The sequence below is a fragment of the Chiloscyllium plagiosum genome, unplaced genomic scaffold (assembly GCF_037043375.1).
Source record: "Chiloscyllium plagiosum isolate Xiang-an unplaced genomic scaffold, Cpla_swu_hap1 HiC_scaffold_30, whole genome shotgun sequence".
Lineage (NCBI taxonomy): Eukaryota > Metazoa > Chordata > Chondrichthyes > Orectolobiformes > Hemiscylliidae > Chiloscyllium > Chiloscyllium plagiosum.
In genome coordinates this window covers 24,226,355-24,252,256 of record NW_028270168.1, presented here as the reverse complement: position 1 = coordinate 24,252,256, position 25,902 = coordinate 24,226,355, and the positions used below count along the sequence as shown (strand labels likewise).

General features: G+C 41.3%; 1 protein-coding gene across 1 annotated transcript in view; it reads left to right on the top strand.

The window, feature by feature from the left end:
• LOC122563626 (serine incorporator 1-like) overlaps positions 1-20,648 on the top strand; it is a 38,806-nt gene extending 18,158 nt beyond the window's left edge. Inside the window, exons 3-10 of the mRNA XM_043717602.2 lie at positions 3,685-3,872; positions 5,995-6,074; positions 7,320-7,457; positions 9,723-9,892; positions 14,787-14,877; positions 15,044-15,194; positions 17,099-17,311; positions 18,049-20,648. Of these exons, the coding sequence (XP_043573537.1) occupies positions 3,685-3,872; positions 5,995-6,074; positions 7,320-7,457; positions 9,723-9,892; positions 14,787-14,877; positions 15,044-15,194; positions 17,099-17,311; positions 18,049-18,187 (1,170 nt within the window). The 3' untranslated portion in view covers positions 18,188-20,648. The remainder of the gene's footprint in view (positions 1-3,684; positions 3,873-5,994; positions 6,075-7,319; positions 7,458-9,722; positions 9,893-14,786; positions 14,878-15,043; positions 15,195-17,098; positions 17,312-18,048) is intronic.
• The last annotated feature ends 5,254 nt before the right edge of the window (positions 20,649-25,902 follow it).

Below are 25,902 nucleotides of genomic sequence, written 5' to 3'. Positions count from 1 at the left end.
CCCCCAGTCTTCCATCTGTGACTATTGATGATACAAATATCTCAGCAAGAGGCCCAGCAATCACTTCTCTAGCTTCTCGGAGTTCTCGGGTACACCTGATCAGGTTCTGGGGATTTATCCACCTTTTAACCATTTCAAGACATCCAGCACTTCCTCCTCTGTAATCTGGACATTTTGCAAGATGTCACCATCTATTTCCCTACAGTCTATATCTTCCATATCCTTTTCCACAGTAAATACGGATGCAAAATATTCATTTAGTACCTCCCCCATTTTCTGTGGCTCCACACAAAGGTCGCCTTGCTGATCTTTGAGGAGCCCTACTCTCTCCCTAGTTACCCTTTTGTCCTTAATATATTTGTAAAAACCCTTTGGATTCTCCTTAATTCTATTTGCCAAAACTATCTCATGTCCCCGTTTTGCCCTCCTGATTTCCTTTATACTCTTCTAAGGATTCACTGTCTATACCTGACATTTGCTTCCTTTTTCTTAACCAAACCCTCAATTTCTTTGTTAATGTGAAGAAAGTGTGTCATCTCTACGAGAACTATGCAGTGGAAACTTCTACTATGCCTGACATGGACAGATGCTTCTGTGCCAAGCTTATCAATAAGAATGAGGTCAAGTATGTTTTTCCTCTTGGTTCTCTCACCACCTGCTGCAGACGTAACCAGTCTAGCAGCTATGTCTTTTAGGACTTCAGCTCAGTCAAGAGTGGTGCTGGCGAGCCACTATTGGTTATGGATGTTGAATTCCATTATTACTTCCTTCAGCTGGTGCTCAACCTGCAGTGAACATGAATTAGGAACCGAAGAGGTCCCTGTGTTCTCTCAAGCCTGCTCCAACTTCCAATAAAATCATAGCTGATCTGTTTGTGTTCAATTTTGATATTTCCACCTACCTCACCTCCCAATGTTCCTATGCCTATAAATATTGATGTACCTTCAGTTTAAAACTATTCAATGGCCTCTGCCTTGGTCTTCTGGGTCAGTACTCCAAAGTTGTGCAATGCTCTGTGAAGAGAAAAACTTTCCCATATCTCTGTCATACAGTGTGACCCCTAATTTTTAAACTCTGCCCCTTGGCTCTGGGTTCTCAACAAAGAATAAACATAGTTTACATGTCCATCTTGTCAAGACTTTGCAAGATCTTTTAAACTTGGATCAACTCACCCCCTATTCCTCTAAATTCCAGCCAGTATCAATAAGGCATGGTCACTGGAGTCAATGTTGAGGACTACCTAGGCAACTCCTTCCTAATTGTCTCCCACCACCATTGCTGGGAATGGGGCATAGCCAGGAATGATGATGATAGTGTTTTCTAGGATATTAGAGTCATAGAGATGTACAGCACGGAAACAGACCCTTCAGTCCAACTTGTCCATGCCAACCAGATATCCCAACCCAACCAGATATCCCACCTGCCAGCACCCGGCCCATATCCCTCCAAACCCTTCCTATTCGTATACCCACCCATGTTGCAATTGTACCAGCCTCGACCACTTCCTCTGGCAGCATATTCCATACAAGTCCCACCCTCTACGTGAAAATGTTGCCCCTTAGGTCTCTTTTTCTATCTTTCCCCTCTCGCCCTAAACCTAATGACCTCTCGTTCTGGATTCCCCCACCCCAGGGAAATGACTTTGTCTATTTATCCTATCCATGCCTCTCATGATTTTATAAACCTCTATAAGGTCACCCCGCAGCCTCTGACACTCCAGGGAAAACAGCCCCAGCCTATTCAACTTTTCCCTATAGCTCAAATCCTCCAACCCTGGCAACATTCTTGTAAATCTTTTCTGAACCGTTTCAAGTTTCACAACATCCTTCTGAATTGTCATAAAGTATGATTCCACGTGTATGCCTGTGTCAGTTGTTCCATGACCAATCTGTAAGATAGCTCTCCTATTTTTGACACTAGCCCCCAGCTGTTCTTAAACAGGACTTTGCAAACTCAGCCTTGTGAACCTTGCAGTTTTTATCTCTGGCACCTATCTAAATGCAAAGTGGACCATCTGGTTTCATTCTTTTGAGACTTCATTTGGTGCAACTGAGTGGCTTGCTAGGCCATTTCAGAGGATAGTTAGGAGATAGCCACATTGCTGTGGATCTGAATTCACATGTAGACCAGATCAGATAAGAATAGCCGACTTCCTTCCTTGAAGGGTACTGATGAACGGATGGGTTCGCTACTATGGATTCAGATTATTTTCAGTTTAAATTCCACCATCTACTATGATATGATTTGAACCTGGGTCCTGCAGAGTACTGCCTGGGTCTCTGGATTATTTGTCCAGTGAACGTATGGCCACATCATTGCCTCCCCTATGGATACGTAATGTCAAGTATGCCTCTGAAACTCTAAGGCATTAACCACAATTCAGCTTGCATTTCATCCAGATTTGAGTATTAACAGCTTCTGATTTAGAGACTGAGTAAGTGAATCAAATATCATCTGAGAAGAAAATGAGCATCTTTTCATTGTCATTTCCTGATTTGAAGATGCTGATCTAATATTCCACAAGGTGGATTAATGTGCACAGTCTAGCATAACTTTAACAATATTGATATTAATGACTTCACTGGAAGTGATACTATAATTTCCTTCAGGTTAGTTACATTTGGATTTGAATTACAAATGTTTTACCCATGAATGATTTGAGATTCTACCTTGTAGAATTTTCTTAATCCATTATGGTCTGCAACCTAGTATATGCCCAAGCACTGTCATAGCTGTCAAAAGGACTTTTCTTTTTCAGACAACAATTGCATGTTTAATTAATAGGAAGGATATTACTAAATTGGAGGAGGTTCAGAAAAGATATCTCAGAATATTGCTGGGAAATGGAGGGTTTGAGTTATAAGGATAGGCTGTGACTATTTTCACTGGAGCAGAGGAAGTTGAGGGGTGACCTTGAGATTTATAAAATCATGAGGGGTGTCGATGAAGTGATTCGAAGGGTATTTTCCCTAGGGTGGGAGAGTTCAAAACTAGGGGGCACATATTTGAGGTGAGGATAAATCTTACGACATGAGGCAACTTTTTTAACACTGGTTCATGTGTGGAATGAATTGACAGAGGAAATAATGGCTGCCGATACAGTTAAATAGTTAAAATACATTTGTATAAGTACAAGTACAAGAGTAGGGAATGTTTGGAGGGACATGAGCCAAATACATGCAGGTGGGGCTAGCTTACTTTGGTACTTGGACCAAAGGGTCAGTTTCTGTGCTTTATGAATCTATACATTTTCCTGAAGTTTGCTTCTCTTTATTTCCACTACGGACCCTCACCAGTGTCTTATGTTCTTTCTTTTCTCTTGCTGTTATTCTCTCATGTGTTCTCCCTCCCTCGTCCCTTGCTTTCCTGCTTGTGCGCTCTCACTCTCCATCCCCTTCTTTCCATTTCACCCCCCTTCCCCTCTATTTCCCTTGCTCTGCATCCCCCCCCCCCCCGCCCCCCCCACCACCATCACCACCTGCCACTGAGATCTATTGATCTGTTGAGACCATCACAGCCATGCTGTTGTCATTGTAAAGTCAGGTTGCATCCCCGTTATCAGATTAGCACTTTTCCATTCCAAGGAGGTGTGTAGGTTGCCAAAAGTAATGAACAAAGTAAAGTTTCCATCTAACCTCATTTAATTTATTATCTCTTATTTCTTATTTCTCTCTTGTTATTTAGATTCCTGGATTTTGTGAAGGAGGTGCCAGTATTCCCTTCATTCAGGCAAATGTTAACTGTGACATCATTGTGGGTTATAAGTCTGTCTATCGCATGTGCTTTGGGCTGGCTGGCTTCTTCTTTCTGTTTGCTTTGATCATGATCCGCGTGAAGAGCAGCAAAGACCCCAGGTCTGGACTGCAGAATGGGTAAGCCACTGCAAACAAAGTTCATTGAAGTTACTGGTAAAATTATAATCAAAAAGACTTATTTTGAGGGTATGTTACATCGTGCAACATGTCTGATTTAACACTAGTAAGAATATAATTATCAACAAAAACATTACATCACTAGAATGTATTAGATATCCAACAGGTCACTGTCACTGTCATTATTGTAAATCTTCTCTGTACCCTTGATATTACCCCACTGTTGCCACTGTATATTTTGGAAAAACCTAGACAGTGCCTTCATAAAAATCCCAGAAAAACATACGGCTTTTGGCTTTCTGTCTTCAAACAGTCCATTCTACCAGCCGTTCCTCTGATTTTGTTGATTAGTCTATTTTGACAAAAAGGGTATCAATGAAATGCTTAAAAAAATTCAGATAAATTACGCCCACTGCATTGTCCTTGTCTACTCCTTATCATCTCACTGTAAAGTTTCATAAGGTAGGTCAAACATCTTTGGATCATGCTGAATATTCATTATTACATTTTGTAATGTTCTTCCAATCTGTCCTTCAGTATGTTCATACTGGACTCACCTTAAATACAGCAGTTACATAGACTTTCCGCAAGTCCTCTGTCATTGTACCTTTTTCTAATGAATTAAGTATGAGCAGTGATGCTTCTGCTGTCTCTTCCTGAGATTTAACAACTGAAAGGACATGGTAATAAGTCGGGAAATGCAGAATAATTCTGAAGCAGGACCACTCAGGATACTAGTCACTGCCAATCCACATCATCTCGCCCCCACATCAAATAAGTGAATCTTGATTTGTAAACCATGAATTTAGAATTAAACTGCAGTAAATGTCAGAGAATTGGAAGTAGGACATTCAATTGTTCATAATTTCAGAAATTCCCAAAGTACTTTACAGTTGAATTTATTTTGAAGTGTTATAATTATTACATAGCATGAAGCACATGAGTGAATTTGCGTATTATAAAGTCCCAGACACTGTGACGTGATAATGACCAGATAATCTGTTCACTATTTGATTGAGAGATAAATGTCATCCAGGATGCTGGGAAGAACTAGTCAAAGAGCTGAGCACTTACATTAGATTACTTACAGTGTGGAACAGGCCCTTCGGCCCAACAAGTCCACACCAACCCGCCGAAGCGCAACCCACCCATTGCCCTACATTTGCCCCTTTTACCTAACACTATGGGCAATTTAGCATGGCCAATTCGCCTGACCTGCACATCTTTGGACTGTGGGAGGAAACCGGAGCACCCGGAGGAAACTCACGCAGACACGGGGAGAATGTGCAAACTCCACACAGTCAGTCGCCTGAGTCGGGAATTGAACCCGGGTCTCTGGCGCTGTGAGGCAGCAGTGCTTGCCACCGTGCCACCCACGAATTGCTGATATAAGTAATTGCTGACTTAAGTAATGAAAATATTGAGGAATGTAAAACCGAAGGTGATTTCACTTTGCCTCTGATGGTGGCATTAATTCTAGCTGGAGTACCATCCAGCAGCACAGGCAATCCTTCAATATTTACTCACTTGATGGCCCAGCCATGAGTGTTAGCAGTCTGCAAGGTCATTGCAGCCTTGCTAATTCCGTTCTAGCTTAATATCGTCAGCCGGGCCTACTGCATAACAATTTGGGAATTCACATTCTGCGTGGGTTTCCTCCAGGCACTCCGGTTTCCTCCCACAGTCCAAGGATGTGCAGGTTAGGTGAATTGGCTATGCTAAATTGCCAATACTATTCAGGGATGTGTAGGTTACGTGCATTAGTTGGGGCTAAACATTGGATCGGAGGAATGGCACTTTGGAGGGTCAGTGTTGATTTGTTAGGCCGAGTGGACTATTTCCCACTGCAGGGATTCTGTGATTTAAGTGTGTTCTTTCTTATCATATTTAGAGGGTAACTGTCAGATAGGATATCAGCAATTCACCAACTAGCAGTTGACCAAGTAATACAAGTGGAACTTTGAAATGAACTATTTCATTCGTTTCTTAAACTTACTCGTCTGATGCATTATCTCCTTGAAGCAGGAAACTAGCTGCCTCTATAATCCTTTTGAGTGCATTGGTAACTCCTGCTGTGGGTAACTCATGATGCCAATGGCCATTTGTTTGTGTTTTTGTTTAGATTCTGGTTTTTCAAATTTTTGGCCTTAGTGGGAATCACTGTTGGCGCTTTCTTCATTCCTGATGGTACCTTTACAACAGGTATTGTGCATAACAACTTTAAATGAGAAAAAATATTTGTGTAAAAAGTGTCATAAGAATTCGAATCTCATTTTTGTTCTTGAACAAAAATACATTGAAAATTATCCAGTTATCCATGGGACTAGTGCACTAACGGATTGACATCACATTTTTGACCTTCATTGTGGCCAAGTGCAACAGAAATACAATGTTTCTCATATCAGTGACTGTTTACATTGAGAGGATAAAGCACTTTCAATAAAGTAGGGGCTGACTTCACTGATACTGAAGAGAAAGGATCAAGTATTGATTAGGTTGGGGTGTCAATGTTGGATGGACTTCTGGAGGGGGCGGAGATGTGGATGGTTGGAGTAGGAGATGCAGAGGAGTCCTTTATTTTCCATTGCAATTACCTTTTCCCAGACATTATATACAATTTGTTTTCCCAATTTTTCTTTTATTTCCTTCTGAAAACATGGACTTGTGTTGGAGTATGGTTATGAGGTACCAGCGATCCTCTGGTATATTAGCTTTTTTACATAGCCAATCTTCACCAGGGTCCTAATAACCCTTCTTCGGTGGGTATCTGTTGTGTGAAGGGCATCACAACATAAATTATCCTGGCCTCCGCTGATAGCAAAATGACCAATTTCTATCCAGAATAAGGAACAGGACTATTGGCAGATTGTAATTCCTGCTTCCAAATGATAGAATTAAGGTGAACTGTTGCATCCTTATCAAAGACTCTGCTGACACCAGCTAGCAGGAGCAGCAGTGGAGGAGTCAAATAAGCTGAATCACTTAATTACATGCCAGTGGATGAAATCCATCTTGATTGGAAGAAAATTATCCTTTAGGACAACTGTACAACTGCATTTGCATTTTTGTAAACATAACAATTTTTAGGAACTGTGCTACTATTTTGGTAATGAAGCCAAGAGCTGGTGAAAAATTTTGCAAATCAGACCTTCACAGCTCAGTTTTGTTTTGCCCTCAACTGCTTTAATCTGAATGCTCTTCTACTGTTGAGCCTCACTCTTCATCCACAGATATTAATTTTCTAAAAGCTTTCACCATGTCATTGTCAGGAGGAGGTTTGGTGCTGACTGACCAACTGGCCTGCTTGAGTCAATGTCAGTCAGGTCATCTTGGTACTGACTGAGAATTGAAGCTTGACTTTCGGTTGTATATCTCGATGCAGCAACATATATTATTCTGTTAAGTTGATGTTCTTAACTAGCTAATTCATATTTTACTTTTTCTCAGTATGGTTCTACTTTGGTGTAGTTGGAGCTTTCTGCTTCATTCTCATCCAGCTAATACTTCTCATCGATTTTGCTCACTCTTGGAGCCAGCTCTGGGTTGAGAACATGGAGGAGGGAAATTCCAAATGCTGGTTTGCTGGTATGTAAAAATGTTTGCCAATCTTACCCTTAGTGTTTCCATTAACAAAGTGCTTCGAAAGATGTCTTCACACAACATTCATGGGCTATTGAGAGGAGAGGGAGACAAATCTCCACAAAACCCACTTCCATTCCTGGCATTACCTTGTTTAGTACATGCTGGCCCATCAAGTTAGAGAGACTGCTTTTTTTTGTTTTTATTTCTCTCTGTTTCAGGGACTTTGTGCCTTTGTTTGATCCAAAAGCTGATACCTAGAAATATATCACGGACCCTGCTCTTGTTGATAACATTCTTGATTAGAGACCAGTTCATTATAATATTATGACACTTCAGAGGCATCAATGGATGTTTAGTAAGTCAAACTGACTATGATATGTCTGCTGGGGAGTACACTGGAAATAAGCCCAAGTATCCCTGAAGCCATCAGAAAAGTTTAAGATTTGTATAAGTATGGCAAATAACCCAATCTACCTGTACCCGACCACAACATACACAAACAAAACAAATAGACACACAAGGGTGTTGTGGGCCAAGAGAGAGACTAGGAAGACTGTTCACTGGTCTCTTTTCATTGGGTTTACTGAGATGATCATTTTGGCTGATTGGGACAGGCTACTCCTTGGCGTTTCTTATCAAGGTACTTTCACTTACTTGCAGGATGCACAAGGTGATTGGTTTGCACTTGTAACATCTCTGACTTATTGGCAAAGAGCCACAGCTTAAAGCAACTGATGAGAGAAAACAAACTGGGATTATTTTTTTCCAGCTTTTACTGCAGAGAAAGGACAGCTCATTCCTGTTGGAGGTCCAATAGCTTCTGCATAATGTTCACACCCACAAGCTGTTTCGCTACCTGAGAGACAATCACATAGCTATTGGTAGGCAGAAGGCCTTTGCCATTGATGGCTGGTCACCATTCCAGAAATCCATCAGCTATTTGTTGCCAGCGGAGTCTCGTTCCGTATGCAGCCATGTATCCCCACTTCTGTAGTAACCTGTCCCATTGCTTGATCAAACATCAGTCTAAATATCATTTTAAAATGGTATCAGACAGTGAGAAAGGAGTTATTTTTCGTTGCTTCACTTGAAGATTTTCACATTTTAATTAGCTGTATCATAAAATTTGAGAGTGTATTACGTGTTCCCTTCTAGTGCCACTGTAGAAACAATATTGAAGCTTAATGACGACAGAATATTGCATGCATTTTCCACTTGGGTCCAGATTGGATGAGAAGGGTTAGAATCCCAACTGTGTGGAAACGGGCCCTTCGGCCCAACAAGTCCATACTGATCCTGTGAAGAGTATCTCACCCAAACCCATTCCCCTACGTTTAGCCCTGACTTATGCACCCAACCTACACATCCCTGAAAACTATGGGCAATTTAACATGGCCAATTCACCTGACCTGCACTTTTTTGGACATGGGAGGAAACCGGAGCACCCGGAGGAAACCCATGAAATGTGGGGAGAATGTGCAAACTCCACATAGACATTTACTTCAAATACTTTTGTTAAATTGAAAATACACCCTGTATCAAAATATTTGTAATTATATGCATTTTTGTTGTTATGCTTATGGTTCATGTCTTTGTTTGTGAAACTGATTGCTGTCTATTTCACAGGAATGTTTACTTTTCATTTTAATGTATGTGTAGAATATGGAGGTTTATCTGGCTTAATTAATGTGTGCTCAAAATTTGTGATCTTAGGTGTAGTAACAAACCTCCAACCATCAAAACTTCGTCCTGGCGTTCTGACACATTCCTGGCTATCTCCCACAACAGATAGGTCATCCAAACTCTGCTGCTTATGTCTTACCTTAGATCAAATAGAAATCCCTAATGAACAATGCACACTGACCTACTGGAGTTTCAACACCGAGCAATTTATTGCTTTTAAAATTTTCAGCCTTGTTTTCAAATCCTCCATGAGCTTTCCCCTCTCTATCTTCAACTCCAAGATCTCTATGCTATAAGCATGTTACTAATTATAAATGTTGCACTGTCAATTGTCATGCCAACAGTTGCCTAGGCCCCAAGCTCTGGAATTTCTGCCCTATATTTTTGTCTCCTTGTCTCCTTTGAGGCACTCCTTTAAAAACTGCCTCTTTGACCAAAGTTTTCATCACCTGACCATGTAGATCTTTGTGCATCTTAGTGCTTTCATCATAATGAAATGTTCCATGTGGGTATAAATTATTGATTAACATAGCTTGAAAACCAATGCGCCCATTTTCTCACAATCTTCCATCTTCTGTTTTACAGCCTTATTTACCTGTACGGCTCTAAACTATCTCCTCTCAATCACTGCAGTTGTAGTGTTGTATATTTTTTACACAAAACCTGATGACTGTACGGCAAATAAGGTGTTCATCAGTCTGAACCTCATCTTCTGTGTTATTATTTCTGTTGTGTCCATCCTGCCAAAGATTCAGGTAAGAATATGACTAAAGAGTTTGTGATTTGCATTGTTGGTACAGAAATAAACACCCATGTGCGTATCAAAAATTCACCAGCTGTTTCACAGTTCTTTTTATGAGGAGGCAGTAGTGTTTGAGGAGATGGGTTTGTATCCCACCGTGGCATATGGTGAAATTCGAATCCAGTAAGGATCTGGAATTAAAAACTAGCCTTGTGACAACTGTGCAACTAATATAAAAACCTATCTGGTTCACTAATGCCATTTGTGAAGGAACACTGTTGTCCTTACCTGGTCTGATCTCCATGTGACTCCAGATGCACAGCAATGTGTCAGCTCTCAAATGCCCTCTGGACACCTGGGGATAGACAATAAATGCTGGCCAAGTCAGCAACACCCATATCCCATGAATGATTTTTAAAGAAAGGTGTGATTTACTGATTCCACACTGGGGCATTCTGGATTTTCAACAATATTTGTAGAGTACCTTGAATACAAGTTTGATTTTTTTTTGTTATGACAGAAAACAAGACTTAACTAGATACCCCATTTGAGTGAATGCATTGCTTGACCAGGAGAGTCTGACCTATGTTGAATTTACTGATTTGAGCTGGGCTGCTAAGACCAGCTTGTGTTGGCTATTTAGATATCATGTTGTCTTCATTGTTCAAGGAAATCATTGCTGATCTGATAATCCTCAACTACACCTTTTTCCCTACAACTCTTGATTGCCTTGCTGATTTAAAAATTTGTCTGTCACGACTTTGGATATATCTAAACCAGCCTCGACAGCCCTCAGCCGTAAAGAATTTTACAGATTCACAACCCGCTGAGGAAGGAACTCCTCCTTATCTCTGTCTTAAATATGCAACCCCTTATTCTGAGATTATGCTGTCTGGTCCCAGACTGCCCCACAATGGGAAACAACCATTCCACATTGACCCTATCAAATCTTCTAAGAATGTTTCAGTAAGGTTGCCTCTCAAACTTCTATTTTCCCATGAGTACAGGCTCAACTTCTCTTCCAGATTATTCTTCCATATTTGGTATTAGCTTAGTGAGCCTTCTCTGGACTGCCTCCAATGCCAGTGTATCTTTCCTTTGATTAAAGCGCCCAAAATTGTTCACAATATTCCAGTTGTGGTCTGACAAGTACCTTATGAAGCTTCCTACTTTCATACTCAATTCCCTTTGAAATAAAGGCCAACGTTCCTTTTGCCTTGCCCATCATCTGCTGAACTTGGCTGCTTGCTGAGGACTCCCAAATCCCACTGTTCTGTAGCTTTCTGCAGTCTTTCTCCAAATCAGTATGTTAGGACACTGGGTAAACCTGTCTGCTAATTTAAGCCAACAACACAGAAAAGATTGACCCCATGCTGTAATCTGTTAAATTTCAAGAAGCAAAGAACTATCCCAAAAGTCACTATGTAAAGTAAAAATTAACAACTTTATTTTTAAGTCTAACAGAGATTAATTAACTAACAGCTATTTACATTCTTTTCTCTCAACCTATCTTTTACCTTCCCCTCTACAATACTGGTTTGATTAAAAATCCCGATTACGATTTACGAAGAAAAGCATGTTTCAAAACCAGGCAGCTTAGCTGAGTGTCCTCTATAGATTTTCCTCTGTAGCCTTTTCTTCTTAGGGATTCTGCTTCACAGGTCTTTGATCAATAAAGGTACCTTTAAGAGAGCAGTTCTGCTGGGAGTCTGTATTGTTCTGTTTTTGTTTGTGCTCTTTGTCGCTCTGGGTAGCTGTTCAAAACGTCTGATATTTATACCCCAAAGCATCAGATGGTTTCATTGGTTTTAATATTGTCAAAATACTAAATTCAAACTTGATTGAAATTTGGTACCTTGGGATGTAATTTAAACTGGCCAAGTTTGGATTTGTTTTTGTATCCAGGCAACACAGCTCTTAGTTAGCTATTTGAGCAAATATTACATTGTTGCCTTGTTCAGAACACTGTGCTAGCTAGAAATTTCAGCTCCTTTATAGATACAGTACACCTACAACTTCATAACAAATAATTTCAGCTCATCTATTCTTCCTGTCAAAGTACATAACCTCAAATTTTCCCACGTTATATTTTATCTAAGTTTTTGACCCAATTGCTTAACCTCCCTTTATTCCTCCTACAGACGATCATTCTCTCCAGTTTGTGTTTCCATTTACTCTTATATCATCTGCAAACCTGACTATCGTACATTCTCTTTCTTCATCCAAATTATTGATGCACACTGTAAATAATTGTGGCCCCAATACTGATCACTGTGTCACTCCCCTTGTTACAGGTTGCCATCTTGAATGTACACTTATTCCAACTCTGCCTTTATTAGTTAACCAGTCCTCTTTCCATGCTAATATAATCACCATAGATTACTTAAAAGGCAAGAGCAGAATTTGTGGTACTTTATCAAATGCCTTTGAACATCCAAATACATTGCATCCACTGCTTCCCTTTTGTCTACCACTGCAAAGAATACTGACTCTACTGGATTATATTACGCATTTCTAAATGTTTTGCTCCAACTAGCCTTTACAACCCTGGGCTACGTAGGGGAAATCAGCCATGATGTATATTCTTTTTGAAGCCAAGGTGAGAAATGTTTTATCTCAGTAATATTGAATCTTTGGAACTCTCTCTTACCAGAATATTTTAAAGCTGCTGGATACATTCTTAACTGTCAAGGGAGTCAAAAGGTATCAGGGGTAGTTAGGGACATAGAGTTGAGGTTAGAATCACATCAGTATACATTTATTGAGGCACTAAATGGTCTATGCTTGCAGTTAATTTTAATTTGGTTTATTATTGTCACATACTGAGATACTGTGAAAAGTATTGTTTTGTGTGCTACCCAGACAAAGCATGCCTTATGTATGTACATCAGGGTAATAGAACAGGATATAGCAGTACTGCAACACAGAAGATCAACTCTAATATGTGAGAAATTCATTCAAAGTCTGATAACAGCAGAGGAAAAAGCTCTCCTTGAACCTGTTGGCAAGTTTCTGAACATTTGTATCCTCTGCATGATGGAAGAGAGTATAACTGGGATGGGAGGAGTCTTTGATTCTGTTGGTTGCTTTCCCGCAGCAGTGGGAAATGTACTTGGAGTCAGTGGAAGGAAGGCTGGTTTTCATGATTGGGCAAAGCAGTTGTCATACCAACTTGGAATGTATCTAGATAGATGCCTTCTGTGGTACATCTATCAAAATTTGGCAGTCATTGTGGACGTGCTTAATTTCATAGCCTCCTGAGGAAGTAAAGATGTTGGTGTCCTTTCTTGATTGTAACACCAATGTGGATGGACCAGGATAGATCATTGGTGAAATTTACTCCGAGGAGTTTGAAGCTCTCCACCACCACCATCTTGGCATCATTGATACAGTTGGGACATTTTTTTCACTCTGCTTCCTGAAGTCGATGACCAGCTCCTTCATTTTGTTGACATTGAGGGAGAGCTTGTTGTCTTCCTAACATGCCACTATGCTGCCTCTTAGTGGATACAGGTGTAGCTGAGGCTGTCGGGGCAGTTGACATTGTTTCTCTGATGTTCTGTTCAAGATGAGCATAGAATGCATTGAGCTCATTGGGGAGAGATGCATCGATGCATTGTTGTCAGCAATTCTACTCCACTTTTGCTTTGTAGCCTGTTATACCGTGTAAGCCTTGCTAGAGTCAACATTGTTTGTGTGCTTAGTCTGGTATTGTCTCTTGGTGTCCTTGATGGCTTGCAAAGATTGTTCCTAGATTTCCTATGTCTTTCAGGGTCACTCAAACATTCACTTTCTTAATGCTTGTACAAGAATAGTTTGAAAGTGTTGAGGCAGCTGGGATCCTTGGTACAATTTCAAGTTCAGGGAAGTGACCTATTTCATAGACATTTGAGTTTAAGAACTGAAGGTTCATTCAAGATCAGCTTGAATTGACAAGAGATCTACTAAGTGTACATTGGAAAAGGAGGGGGATAACCCTGTAGTGCAAAGATAATGATTCATTTTTGAAACTTCTAAGCTATTAACCTCTGGAATTACAAGTTAGAGTTAAGTAAATGGGTTGCAGTAATGCTATAACTGGGTAATGTGAAACTTTGTTTCCCATTTCAAACTCTGACACAGGCTTTGGAATGAATTGTAATTGGCGCAATCCATTTGGATTAGAACTGAACTTTGCAAATTCAACTTAATTCTTAGTGACCATGCGATTGATGCAGGAAACTGTTTTAATTTGATGCAGCCAAGCATTAATCTGTCAATAAAATACTGAATTAAAACTGAAAGAACTGCGGTGCTGTAAATCAGAAACAAAAACAGAAATTGCTGGAAAAACTCGGCAGGTCTGGTAACATCTGTGCAGAGTTGTTGAAAACCTAATCCCTCTGTTTGTATATTTAAGTGCTGTATGATCTATAAAGTGTGTCACACCATCAACTGTGAGCAAATTCTACACAATTCTATAAAACGCCTTTATAAAAATGAGTACTCTATTGTTCAAATATTGTTAATATTGTTTTTGAAAGAAGTTTAGTGACCAGCGAACGTCTATTTTCTATTTTAACTGCAGCATAACCTTAATTTAATTTTAGTTAATGTTATAGCATCATAGAATGATGCAGCACAGAAGAAAAATTGTTCTATTAATAAAAATCTTTAATGATTTAATTGAAAGGGCAGATAGTGAAACTTGTAAGCTATGAAAGTAGGGTGGTAGAAAAGAAGAATTAGATTCCAGTATCCATTCAGTGGGCTGGACGTCACTCTTCTTTGCCTTAATGCTTCTATAACTCTAGCTTTTTTCATTTAGCCATCATTACTCAGTAATTACCTCAATAGAAATGGTCATCTGTGTAAATTGGGAGCTTGTTTATTCATTGAATTGTTTGCTTCTCAATTCAATTCTGCAGAAAGCTCAGCCTCATTCAGGATTGCTGCAAGCTTCTGTCATCACTCTCTATACTCTGTATGTGACCTGGTCTGCCATGACAAATGAACCAGGTAATGTTGCTGTTTGGTATTAGTTTCTGTCATATGTAGTCATATATGGCAATTAAGTGTTTAAAGCTTGTGTCACAAAAACATTTGACTATTTTGTTCAGTGTTCTCTGCGTGCTTGTGAACTTGGTGGTGTGGGTTTTACAATATTTTCCTTCATTCTATGCAGAAAGAAAATGTAACCCCAGCCTACTGAGCATTGTCCAGCAAACCATGAGCAACTCGACTGTTGCTCCGCCACCTCATTCGTTAGTCCAGTGGTGGGATGCCCAGAGCATTGTCGGATTGGTTATCTTTCTTCTTTGTGTGCTTTATGCAAGGTCAGTACTTTCATGTCTTCTGTTTTGCAATTCCTTGGAAAAATTCCAAATAATTCTCTCCATAAAATATTTTTTTTTTGAAGAAAAAGCATGAGCAGATGTGAGGTTATGTAGAATCATAGAATCCCTACAATGTGTAAACAGGTCATTTGGCCCATCAAGTCTACACCAACTCTCTGAAGAGTGTCCCATAATTCCATCCTACCCCTGTAACCCTGCATTTCCCATGGCTAATTCTCCTAGCCTGCACACCCCTAGACACTATGGGCAATTTAGCATGACCAATCCACTTAACCTGCACATCTTTGGTCTATGGGAGGAAACCAGAGCACCTGGACTAGACTCATGTACACATGGCCAGTGGTCCGAGGGTGGAATTGAACCTAGGTTCCTGGCACTGCGAGACAGCAGTGCAAGCCACTGAGCTGCCCTACATTTGTGGGCGGCACGGTGGCACAGTGGTTAGCACTGCTGCCTCACAGCGCCAGAGACCCGGGTTCAATTCCCGACTCAGGCGACTGACTGTGTGGAGTTTGCACGTTCTCCCCGTGTCTGCGTGGGTTTCCTCCGGGTGCTCCGGTTTCCTCCCACAGTCCAAAGATGTGCGGGTCAGGTGAATTGGCCATGCTAAATTGCCCGTAGTGTTAGGTTAAAGGGGTAAATGTAGGGGTATGGGTGGGTTGCGCTTCGGCGGGTCGGTGTGGACTTGTTGGGCCGAAGGGCCTGTTTCCACACTGTAAGTAATCTAATATGTATGAGTTAGGAATTTGATTCAAAACCTCAACTGATTGCAAGCTATTTATTGCTGAAATCTTGCTTTCCTGTTTTTGGCTCTTATTTAAATGGAATCCTGAGGGTAGTGGGGATCAAGTGGGTCTCTGAGCAAAGACTTATCCCTGGTGTAGATGTCAGCTGGACGGGAGGGGAGGGGTGGGAATAGTATTTGTAGCCCTCCCTGTTCTTTGTTCAAAATGGAGTTCTCAAAGGGAAATTGTCACTCTTGATTTAAATCTGGATTTTTCCCCATGAAATGCAAGTTTTTAATTTTTAATGTGTTTAATACCCCATTTATTATGGGATCCTTCAACAATTTCCTGTGCACCGTTCTCCTGGTCACTGATCAACCCAGACATCTCTGTTGCTTTCAAAGAACCAGTAATCTGTTCTGCATTTTCCACTTGATTTCTAATGCATTTTCTTTTGGTATTTACGAGAATATAATGTTATAGACATTGAAACTGTTTCAAATTGGAGTAAAGGCCAAAAGATTATGTGGAATCTTTTTGGCCAGCCTTGTCTAGTCTTCATGTGGCTAACTGTTCAACTTTAGTTTGCCAACAGAACATTTTGTGGCTACCTGTGGCAACACCTGGACTGTTTTGATAATTCATTAGAAAGATAGAGCAGTCAATTATACGTAAAGAACTCTGCTTCAGAGCAGAAAAAGTTATGAGGGGGTATGAAAGGAATCAAGTTAAATTGTTTTTATTTACACTTTCATGGAATGGCATTTGTTGCCCATCTCTCATTACCCTTGAACTCAGTAGGCCATTTCAGAGAGTAGTTATTATTGTGGGTTTGGATTTGCATGGGGACCAGGCTAAATGTCTCTTCCTGAAGGACCTTAGTGAACCAGCTGGAGTTTCATGAGCTACTGGTGAGAGTAGCTTTCAGTTCCAGATTTTGTTAACATAATTTAGATTCCTCCAACTGCCATGTTTTGAACTAGTGTTCCCAGAGGATTAACCTGCACCTCTGCAAGTCAAGTCCAGTGAAAATACCGTTACACCACTGTCTCCCCTCTCCATATTTTTGGTTGTGAACTTCAGCATTTTTTTCAAAAAAAAAAGTGCCCGCAGCATACTGTTCTACAAATAATGTTCTGTTCTTCCTGTTCCCTACAGCGTCAGATCATCAAGTAATGAACAAGTTAACAAGTTGATGATGACTGAGGGAAGTGAAAGCTCAGTGGGTGACTTCTCTGTTGCCCATGAAGGTGGATTTCATCGTGCAATGGATAATGAGCAGGATGCTGTTACCTACAGTTACTCATTCTTCCACTTCTGCCTGTTCCTGGCCTCTCTTTACATCATGATGACACTTACCAACTGGTACCGGTATGTTTTGCTGATACTGATTTGGTAGTGTAATTTAAAATGCAGCAAGGCATCTTTACTGTGTTATATACTTAAAAGAAGTGAAACTAATGGCTTTGTTGTCAGAGATGGCTGAAGGAACAGGCCATTCAATATGGTTTGGATCCTTTAATTCCTCAAGACAAGATTCTGATCCCATCTCGATTGCTTTGTGCAGGCAAACAACTTAAGCAATTAAGGATTTACTCAGAAGCAAGAAAATAGCTAAAATTTGAAGGACCAATTAATTAACAGATGATAGTGACTTGATCATAATTAGTCTGGTACTCCTCTCACATTGGTACAGCAGTAATCCACACCAGAACATTCCACTTTCTATTATTTGTTAAAACTGAAATAATTGATCTTAAAATCTCTTATGAGGTGCATTTTAAAATGCTCTTTATTGCTTTTCAGTGACTCATTTTGGAAAGCATATGTGTAGAGATATGTATCAGCAAAACACAGGGTTCAGAAACTCTCTTGCAGACCCTCAGGATTTGCTTCGGGTCATAGTTTTCAGTTTCCTGCTTATTTGCTGTTTATCCGATGGGCCGATTACCCTTTAAGTTATAAACCATGGTTCCTGACTCTAACAATGGTTTGAAAGCTAGAACAAATGTCAGCCTAGCACATTGCTTTTCCTTGCTACTGATTGTTAACTGGCAGATTTATGATTTTTGCTTACTAATTGTTTTCCAATTGTACTGTCTTCCTAGTCCCAACTCTGATTACTCGGCTGTGCAGAGTGCCTGGGCAGCTGTCTGGGTGAAGATCTCTTCCAGCTGGGTTGGACTCCTGTTGTACCTGTGGACTCTGGTTGCTCCTCTCATACTGTCAAATCGTGACTTCAGCTAAGCTAATTGATGCTACTCAGCCACCTGCTATTTTATATATTTTCATTGGACTGAATTCTTCCACTACCTTAATTATAAACATGGAAACTTAAACAATACTTCATACTTGTGGCACAAAGTATGGTACCACACCATTTTGGGATTGTTCGTTTCCAATCAGGATGTCTTTTTATGTATTTACTAAATTTTTGTCACTTATTTTCCATATTCTTTTGAAATGCAACTTGTACAACTGTTACAGATAATGAAACCATTTTCTGCCTTTCCTGTCTGACAAAGTTGGTGTTTGATGCTGCCATTTTAAATCATCTGTAAATATTTTAAGAAACCTTCCTCAGGTTGGTCAGCTTTAGTGTGATCAAAAACTTTTTTTGATGAAACCTGAAGGGAAATCTTTTTATTTTGCTGTATCCATTGCCTCCTGTCTGTGGAGGTGCTGTAGTGCCTCCACAAGTAGGAAGATGCAGTAGTGTTACATATTCACATAGACAGATTCCATCATGGCAATTTGAATGCAAATGTAAGGGCAGGTGGTATTACTTTGAGATAAGAGCTCAATGATGAACATGTAATCTTGTTGAAATATTCCTTGTCCTCTAACTTTGTTTACTTTGAAAATTGTACCTGGTGTATCCTTTCCGTATACAGTGCATTAAGCTGACCTAATTTTTAAAAGCGACTTGACCTGCTGTGGCCTGGCAAGAAATATAATCACAGAATATTTGCAAATATGTGCATCATGTCATTAATATTTCAGCTTAGTTTATCATTAGCATATTTTTAGTATTTAAGAAACTTATGTGAGTTTTGGGTGATAAGGCAACTGTGACTTGAGGTTACAAAGTTTTATGGCATATTGTTTAGACTTATTAACAAGGATTTAAAGTTGAAGTTTACAGGAACAAGAACGAAACAGTAATGCAAAATACTGAATCGCTTAGTGACATTTTTGAAATAATTCATAGAAATAATGAATGGTACAGTGCATCAGAAGGGAGTTATTTTCGGAATTAAAAAGGCAAACTTGAAAGTTGTATTTTTAAAGCTTTCAATGCATAAGGGATATTAAACAGTCACCAGACAATGTTGGCTTTTATTGAGACTCCTCATGCCATTGTGAAAACTGCCAATGGAAGCAGAAAGATGACCAGATTTAGTAAGGCTGGGACTGGGATGATTTATTTAAAAGATATGCAGGAGAATGATGTTTTATTCACCTTTGAGGATCAACGTGGACAAAAATAACAGCAAAGAAAATAGGGAAAGATAAAGCTATCATATTTTAACTAATTCTGAAGCTGGAAGTGCTTTCCATAGAGTGATTATTTTGGGAGTGCTGGAAGGAAATTTTGATTGTGTTGTTTGTGTAGATGTTGCAGAAGAGTGTTCAAACGAAGCTGGTGCAATCTTCTGGAAGCAACTGAGAAGCTAGTTGCAATTTGATTTCAAAGTAAAGTACCCCAGAGAAAGGATTGTTTTCTTTTTTAAAAAAAAGTCACTTTTTTTAAAAATGGAAAGCATTCTAAAATGGAAAACTTCATTCGCAGGGATATAATCTATGCTGGAGTAATAATTATTATTGTAGTGATTTAGCACTTCAGTGTGACATGATGCAGCATGTTTAGACCAGTCAAGATTTGCAGCATTCACTATTGCTTTTGAATGCTTATCAAAAGTACTAATTCAAAATTAGGAATGATATCTGCCACTTATAAACCTCACTTGTAAACAAGTGGAAGGTAAATGAGTTTTTTATACATTGTGATCTTGAAATTTTATATTAAATGTTGTACCCACAAAGCTGTTATGAGTTGCTGAAAACTGCCTTGATTTTTGAAAAACCACGTATAGGAAATGATTTATTGCCTGGAAAATTAAATAGCTTTTTGAAGCATCAAAATATGCCTTACCAATTGTGCCTAATTTAGAAGATATTGTGCTTGGTGAATTTCATTTGTTAATGAAGGCAAATCACTTTGTCCTTTCAGATCTTTATTTTTGCTACCTTCCCCAAATTGACAATTTATGCAAACAAGATCAGGTACCAAATCTTGCAAGCACAGAAATCCATGCTGTAATTGTGCACATTGGTCACAAGGTGTCGCACCACTTCAGTCACTTGCCTGAGTGGTAATTCCCTTTTGTAATGAAACTAACAAATTCTCCAGGGAAGGAAGGACTTTGCTGCATTTGATTGTGCTTTTCTCCTAAGTGTTTTGCTGCAATGTATTACTGCTGACTGCGAAAGGAGACTCCTTGAAACAGTTAGAAGAAAAAAATTTTTTATGTTGTTTTTATCTTTCTTCAGAACAAGATCAGTGATTGGGAAAATTGAAACATATGTATTTAATCTTGTAGTTATTATTAGTCACTCCTGAGCAGATTGCTGTATTTGTAAAATATGCGTCATTTATAAATCTAATGTAGGGTGTATCAATAAAGACCTTTTCATCAAATTTGAATTTTGTTTCTAAGTTCAATGATGTCTGCAATGAAACATAGCATTCTAAACCAGCAATAAAAAGGAAAACACAAAATCCCTTTCACATTGGTCTGTCACTTTCTGAATCAGAAAGGTGTCCCTATATAAGCTAATATTAGTAGTTATGATTTTGTCACATGAGAATAGTCATGTATCCTCCTCTTTTCAGATGTTGAGTTAACTTGTCAATATTTTTCTCATGTTCAGATTTATTTGTTACATTTTTTCCACCTTGTAAAGTGGTCATATTTTAATACGCAAACAACAGAGCTGAAACTTTGAAATCTCTTCCTTGGGGTCTTCTTTAAGGGATGGGGCTGCTTTCATGTTCCCGATTTGGGTCCTCCCACTGGTTACAAGTATCGGGAACAACATACATTGCTTCGGATATGGAGTGAGGAGGATCTGACAAAATGAAGGGCCTATCTGCCTCTGGCTTAACTAGCCAACATTGGAATTGCCAACCAATTAGAAGCTGGCAGCTATCCATCGCTAACACCAGGTGGCTTTGGCCCAAACATTCTGAGGCCTTTACCACAGTTTGTGGTTGGGAGTTGAGTGGGAGGATTAGAGGTCATGACGAGAGAAGGGAAGTGGTTTAGATCCAAGGATGGGATCTGCAGCTGTTAGTAGAGTGTTTATCTTTCTCCCTCTTCTCCCACCCTGCCTCTCTCTCTACCCTTCTCTCTCTCCTACCCCTCTCCCTCCCCTACCCCTCTCCCTCCCTTCTGTCTCGTGGGCACGCCCCCTCACTCTTTCTCATGCGTGCTCTCTCCTTGCGCGGTCTCTCATTCTGTCCCTTGTGCGTGCTCTCTTCCATCCTGTGGCGTGCATGCCCCCCTCCCCCCTTTCAATGCACGCATGAGAGAGAGAGAGACAGAGCGCATGCATGAGTGGGTGGGAGGCTGGAATTTCATTTCACATGTGAATCTCCCGCTGTACATTTTTAAAAAAATTGCCCCCATGTCTTTTTAAATCTCTCTCCTTTCAAAAATGTGCCCCTAGTGTTGAAATTTCCCATCCTGGGGAAAAGACAACTACTATAACCTCCTTCTATACCTCGTTAATTTATAAATTTCTATCAGGCCACCTCTCAGCCACCTCTCCAGTGAAAAAAGTTCCAGCCTATCCAGCCTTTCTTTATGAATCAAACCTTCCATACCCAACAACATCCTGGTAAATCTCTTCTGAACCCCCTCTAGCTTAATAATATCCTTCCTATAACTGGGTAACCAGAACTGGACGTAGTATTCCAGAAGACTTCTGACCAATATCCTGAACAACCACAACATGACTTCCCAACTCCTCCACTCACAGGACTGAGCAATAAAGGCAAGTGTGAGAGAGACCAGCAACACTGATCTGTGAGAAGGGAAGAACGACAAAGATGATGAGTCAAATTGATATCTAATAAAGATATCAAATTAGGGTAATTGGGTTGAGAAAGTTAACCCAGAACAACAAATTTAGACTGTGCAAATTTGGTGTGGTATACAAGTGTACATAATATTACCATCAGCTGTAATAGATTTCCAGTATACTGGATCTATTCAAGACTTTGCTAAAGGTTAGAGTCATAGAGATGTACGGCATGGAAACAGATCCTTCAGTCCAACCCATCCATGCCGACCAGCACTCTGCCCATATCCCTCCAAACCATTCCTATTCATATATTCATCCAGATGCCTTTTAAATGTTGCAATTGTACCAGCCTCCACCACTTCCTCTGGCAGCTCATTCCATGCACGCATCACCCTCTGCGTGAAAACGTTTCCCTTAGGTCTCTTTTATATCATTCCCCTCTCACCCTAAACCTATGCCCTCTAGTTCTGCACTCCCCCACCCCAGGGAAGATATTTTGTCTATTTATCCTATCCATGCCCCTCATGATTTTATAAACTTCTATAAGGTCACCCCTCAGTCTCTCGTGCTCTTGGGAAACAGCCACAGCCTATTCAGTCTGTCCTTATAGCTCAAATTCTCCAACTCTGGCAACATCCTTGTAAATCTCCAATAGGAAGGAGACCAGAATTGCACACAATATTCCAAAAATGGCCTAACCAGTGTCCTGCACAGCTGCAACATGACCTCCCAACTCCTGTACTCAATACTCTAACCAATAAATGAAAGCATACTAAATGCCTTCTTTACTTATCTACCTACGAATCCACTTTCAAGGAGCTATGAACCTGCACTCCAAGGTCTCTTTGTTCAGCAACACTCCCTAGGACCTCACCATTAAGTGGATAAGTCCTGCTAAGATTTGTTTTCCCAAAATGCAGCACCTCGCATTTATCTAATTTAAACTCCATCTGCCACTCCTCAGTCCCTTGGCCCATCTGATCAAGATCCCATTGTAATCTTTTTTGCTGTCCACTACACCTCCAATTTTGGTGTCATCAATAAACTTACTAATTATACCTCTTATGCTCACATTAAATCATTTGTATAAATGATGAAAAGTAGTGAACCCAGCACCGATCCTTGTGGCACTCCACTGGCCACAGGCCTCCAGTCTGAAAAACAATCCTCCACCACCACCCTCTGTCTTCTACCTTTGAGCCAGTTCTGTATCCGAATGGTTGGATCTCCCTGTATTCTATGAGATCTAACCTTGCTAACCAGTTTCCCACGGGGAATCTTATTGTATGCCTTACTGAAGTCCATATAGATCACGTCTACTGCTCTGCCCTCATTAATCCTCTTTGTAACTTCTTCAAAAAACTTAATCAAGATCATGAGACATGATTTCACATGCACAAAGTCGTGTTGACTCTTCCTAATTAGTCCTTGCCTTTCCAAATACATGTATATCCTGTCCCTCAGGATTCCCTCCAAAAACTTGCCCACCACCAACGTCAGGCTCACTGGTCTATAGTTCCCTGGCTTGTCCTTACCACCTTTTTTTAAACAGTGGCACTACGTTAGCCAACCTTTAGTCTTCTGGCACCTCACCTGTGACTATCGATGATACAAATATCTCAGCAAGAGGCCCAGCAATCACTTCCCCAGCTTACCACAGAGTTTGAGGGTATACCTGATCAGGTCCTGGGGATTTATCCATCTTTAACCGTTTCAAAACATCCAGCACGTTCTCCTCTGTAATATGGACATTTTCCATTATGTCACCATCTTTTTCCCTACATTCTTTATCTTCCATGTCCTTTTCCACAGTAAATACTGATGCAAAATACTTGTTTAGTATCTGCCCCATCTCCTGCAGCTCCACATAAAGGCTGCCTTGCTGATCTTTGAGGGACCCTATTCTCTAAGAGAAAGTGAGGACTGCAGATGCTGGAGATCAGAGCTGAAAATGTGTTGCTGGAAAAGTGCAGCAGGTCAGACAGCATCCAAGGAGCAGGAGAATCGACGTTTTGGGCATGAGCTCTTCTTCAGGAATGAGGAAAGTGTGCCAAGTGGGCCAAGATAAAAGGTAGGGAGGAGGGACTTGGGGGAGGGGCATTGGAAATGTGATAGGTGGAAGGAGGTTAACGTGAGGGTGATAGGCTGGAGTGGGGGTGAGGGCAGAGAGGTCAGGAAGAAGATTGTAGGTTAGGAAGATGGTGCTGAGTTCGAGGGTTGGGACTTAAACAAGGTGGGGGGAGGGGAAATGAGGAAACTGGAGAAGTCTGAGTTCATCCCTTGTGGTTGGAGGGTTCCTAGGCGGAAGATGAGGTGCTCTTCCTCCAGCCGTCGTGTTGCTATGGTCTGGTGATGGAGGAGTCCAAGGACCTGCATGTCCTTGGTGGAGTGGGAGGGGGAGTTGAAGTGTTGAGCCATAGGGTGGTTGGGTTGGTTGGTCCGGGTGTCCCAGAGGTGTTCTTTGAAACATTCCGCAAGTAGGCGGCCTGTCTCCCCAATATAGAGGAGGCCACATCGGGTGCAGCAGATGCAGTAAATAGTGTGTGTGGAAGTACAGGTGAATTTGTGGCGGATATGGAAGTATCCCTTGGGGCCTTGGAGGGAAGTAAAGAGGGAGGTGTGGGCGCAAGTTTTGCATTTCTTGCGGTTGCAGGGGAAGGTGCCGGGAGTGGAGGTTGGGTTGATGGGGGGTGTGGACCTGATGAGGGAGTGGTCTTTTCGGAACGCTGATAGGGGAGGGGAGGGAACTATATCCCTGGAGGTGGGGTCCGTTTGGAGGTGGCGGAAATGACGACGGATGATATGATGTATATGGAGGTTGGTGGGGTGGTAGGTGAGGACCAGTGGGGTTCTGTCCTGGTGGCGATTGGAGGGGCGGGGCTCCAGGGCGGAGGTGCGGGAAGTGGAGGAGATGCGGTGGACAGCATCGCCGATCACGTCTGGGGGGAAATTGCGGTCTTTGAAGAAGGAGGCCATCTGGGTTGTACGGTATTGGAACTGGTCCTCCTGGGAGCAGATGCGGTGGAGACGAAGGAATTGGGAATATGGGATGGCGTTTTTACAGGGGGCAGGGTGGGAGGAGGTGTAGTCTAGGTAGCTGTGGGAGTTGGTTGGTTTATAATAAATTTCCATGTTGATTCGGTCGCCCGAGATAGAAATGGAGAGGTCTAGGAAGGGGAGGAAAGAGTCTGAGACGGTCCAGGTAAATTTGAGGTCGGGGTGGAAGGTGTTGGTAAAGTGGATGAACTGTTCAACCTCCTCGTGGGAGCACGAGGCAGCGCCAATACAGTCATCGATATAGCGGAGGTAAAGGTGGGGGATGGTGCCAGTGTAGCTGAGGAAGATGGACTGTTCCACATATCCTACGAAGAGGCAGGCATAGCTGGGGCCCACGTGGGTGCCCATGGCTACTCCTTTGGTTTGGAGGAAGTGGGAGGATTGGAAAGAGAAGTTGTTCAGAGTGAGGACGAGTTCAGTCAGTCGAAGGAGGGTGTCAGTGGAAGGGTACTGGTTGGTACGGCGGGAAAGGAAGAAGCGGAGGGCTTTGAGTCCTTCATGATGGGGGATGGAGGTGTACAGGGACTGGATGTCCATGGTGAAGATAAGGCTTTGGGGACCGGGGAAGCGAAAATCATGGAGGAGGTGGAGGGTGTGGGTGGTGTCCCGAACGTAGGTGGGGAGTTCTTGGACTAAGGGGGACAGGACCGTGTCGAGGTAGGCAGAGATGAGTTCGGTGGAGCAGGATCAGGCTGAGACAATGGGTTGGCTGGGGCAGTCAGGTTTGTGGATTTTGGGCAGGAGGTAGAAACGGGTGGTGCGGGGTTGTGGGACTATGAGGTTGGAGGCAGTGGATGGGAGGTCGCCTGAGGTGA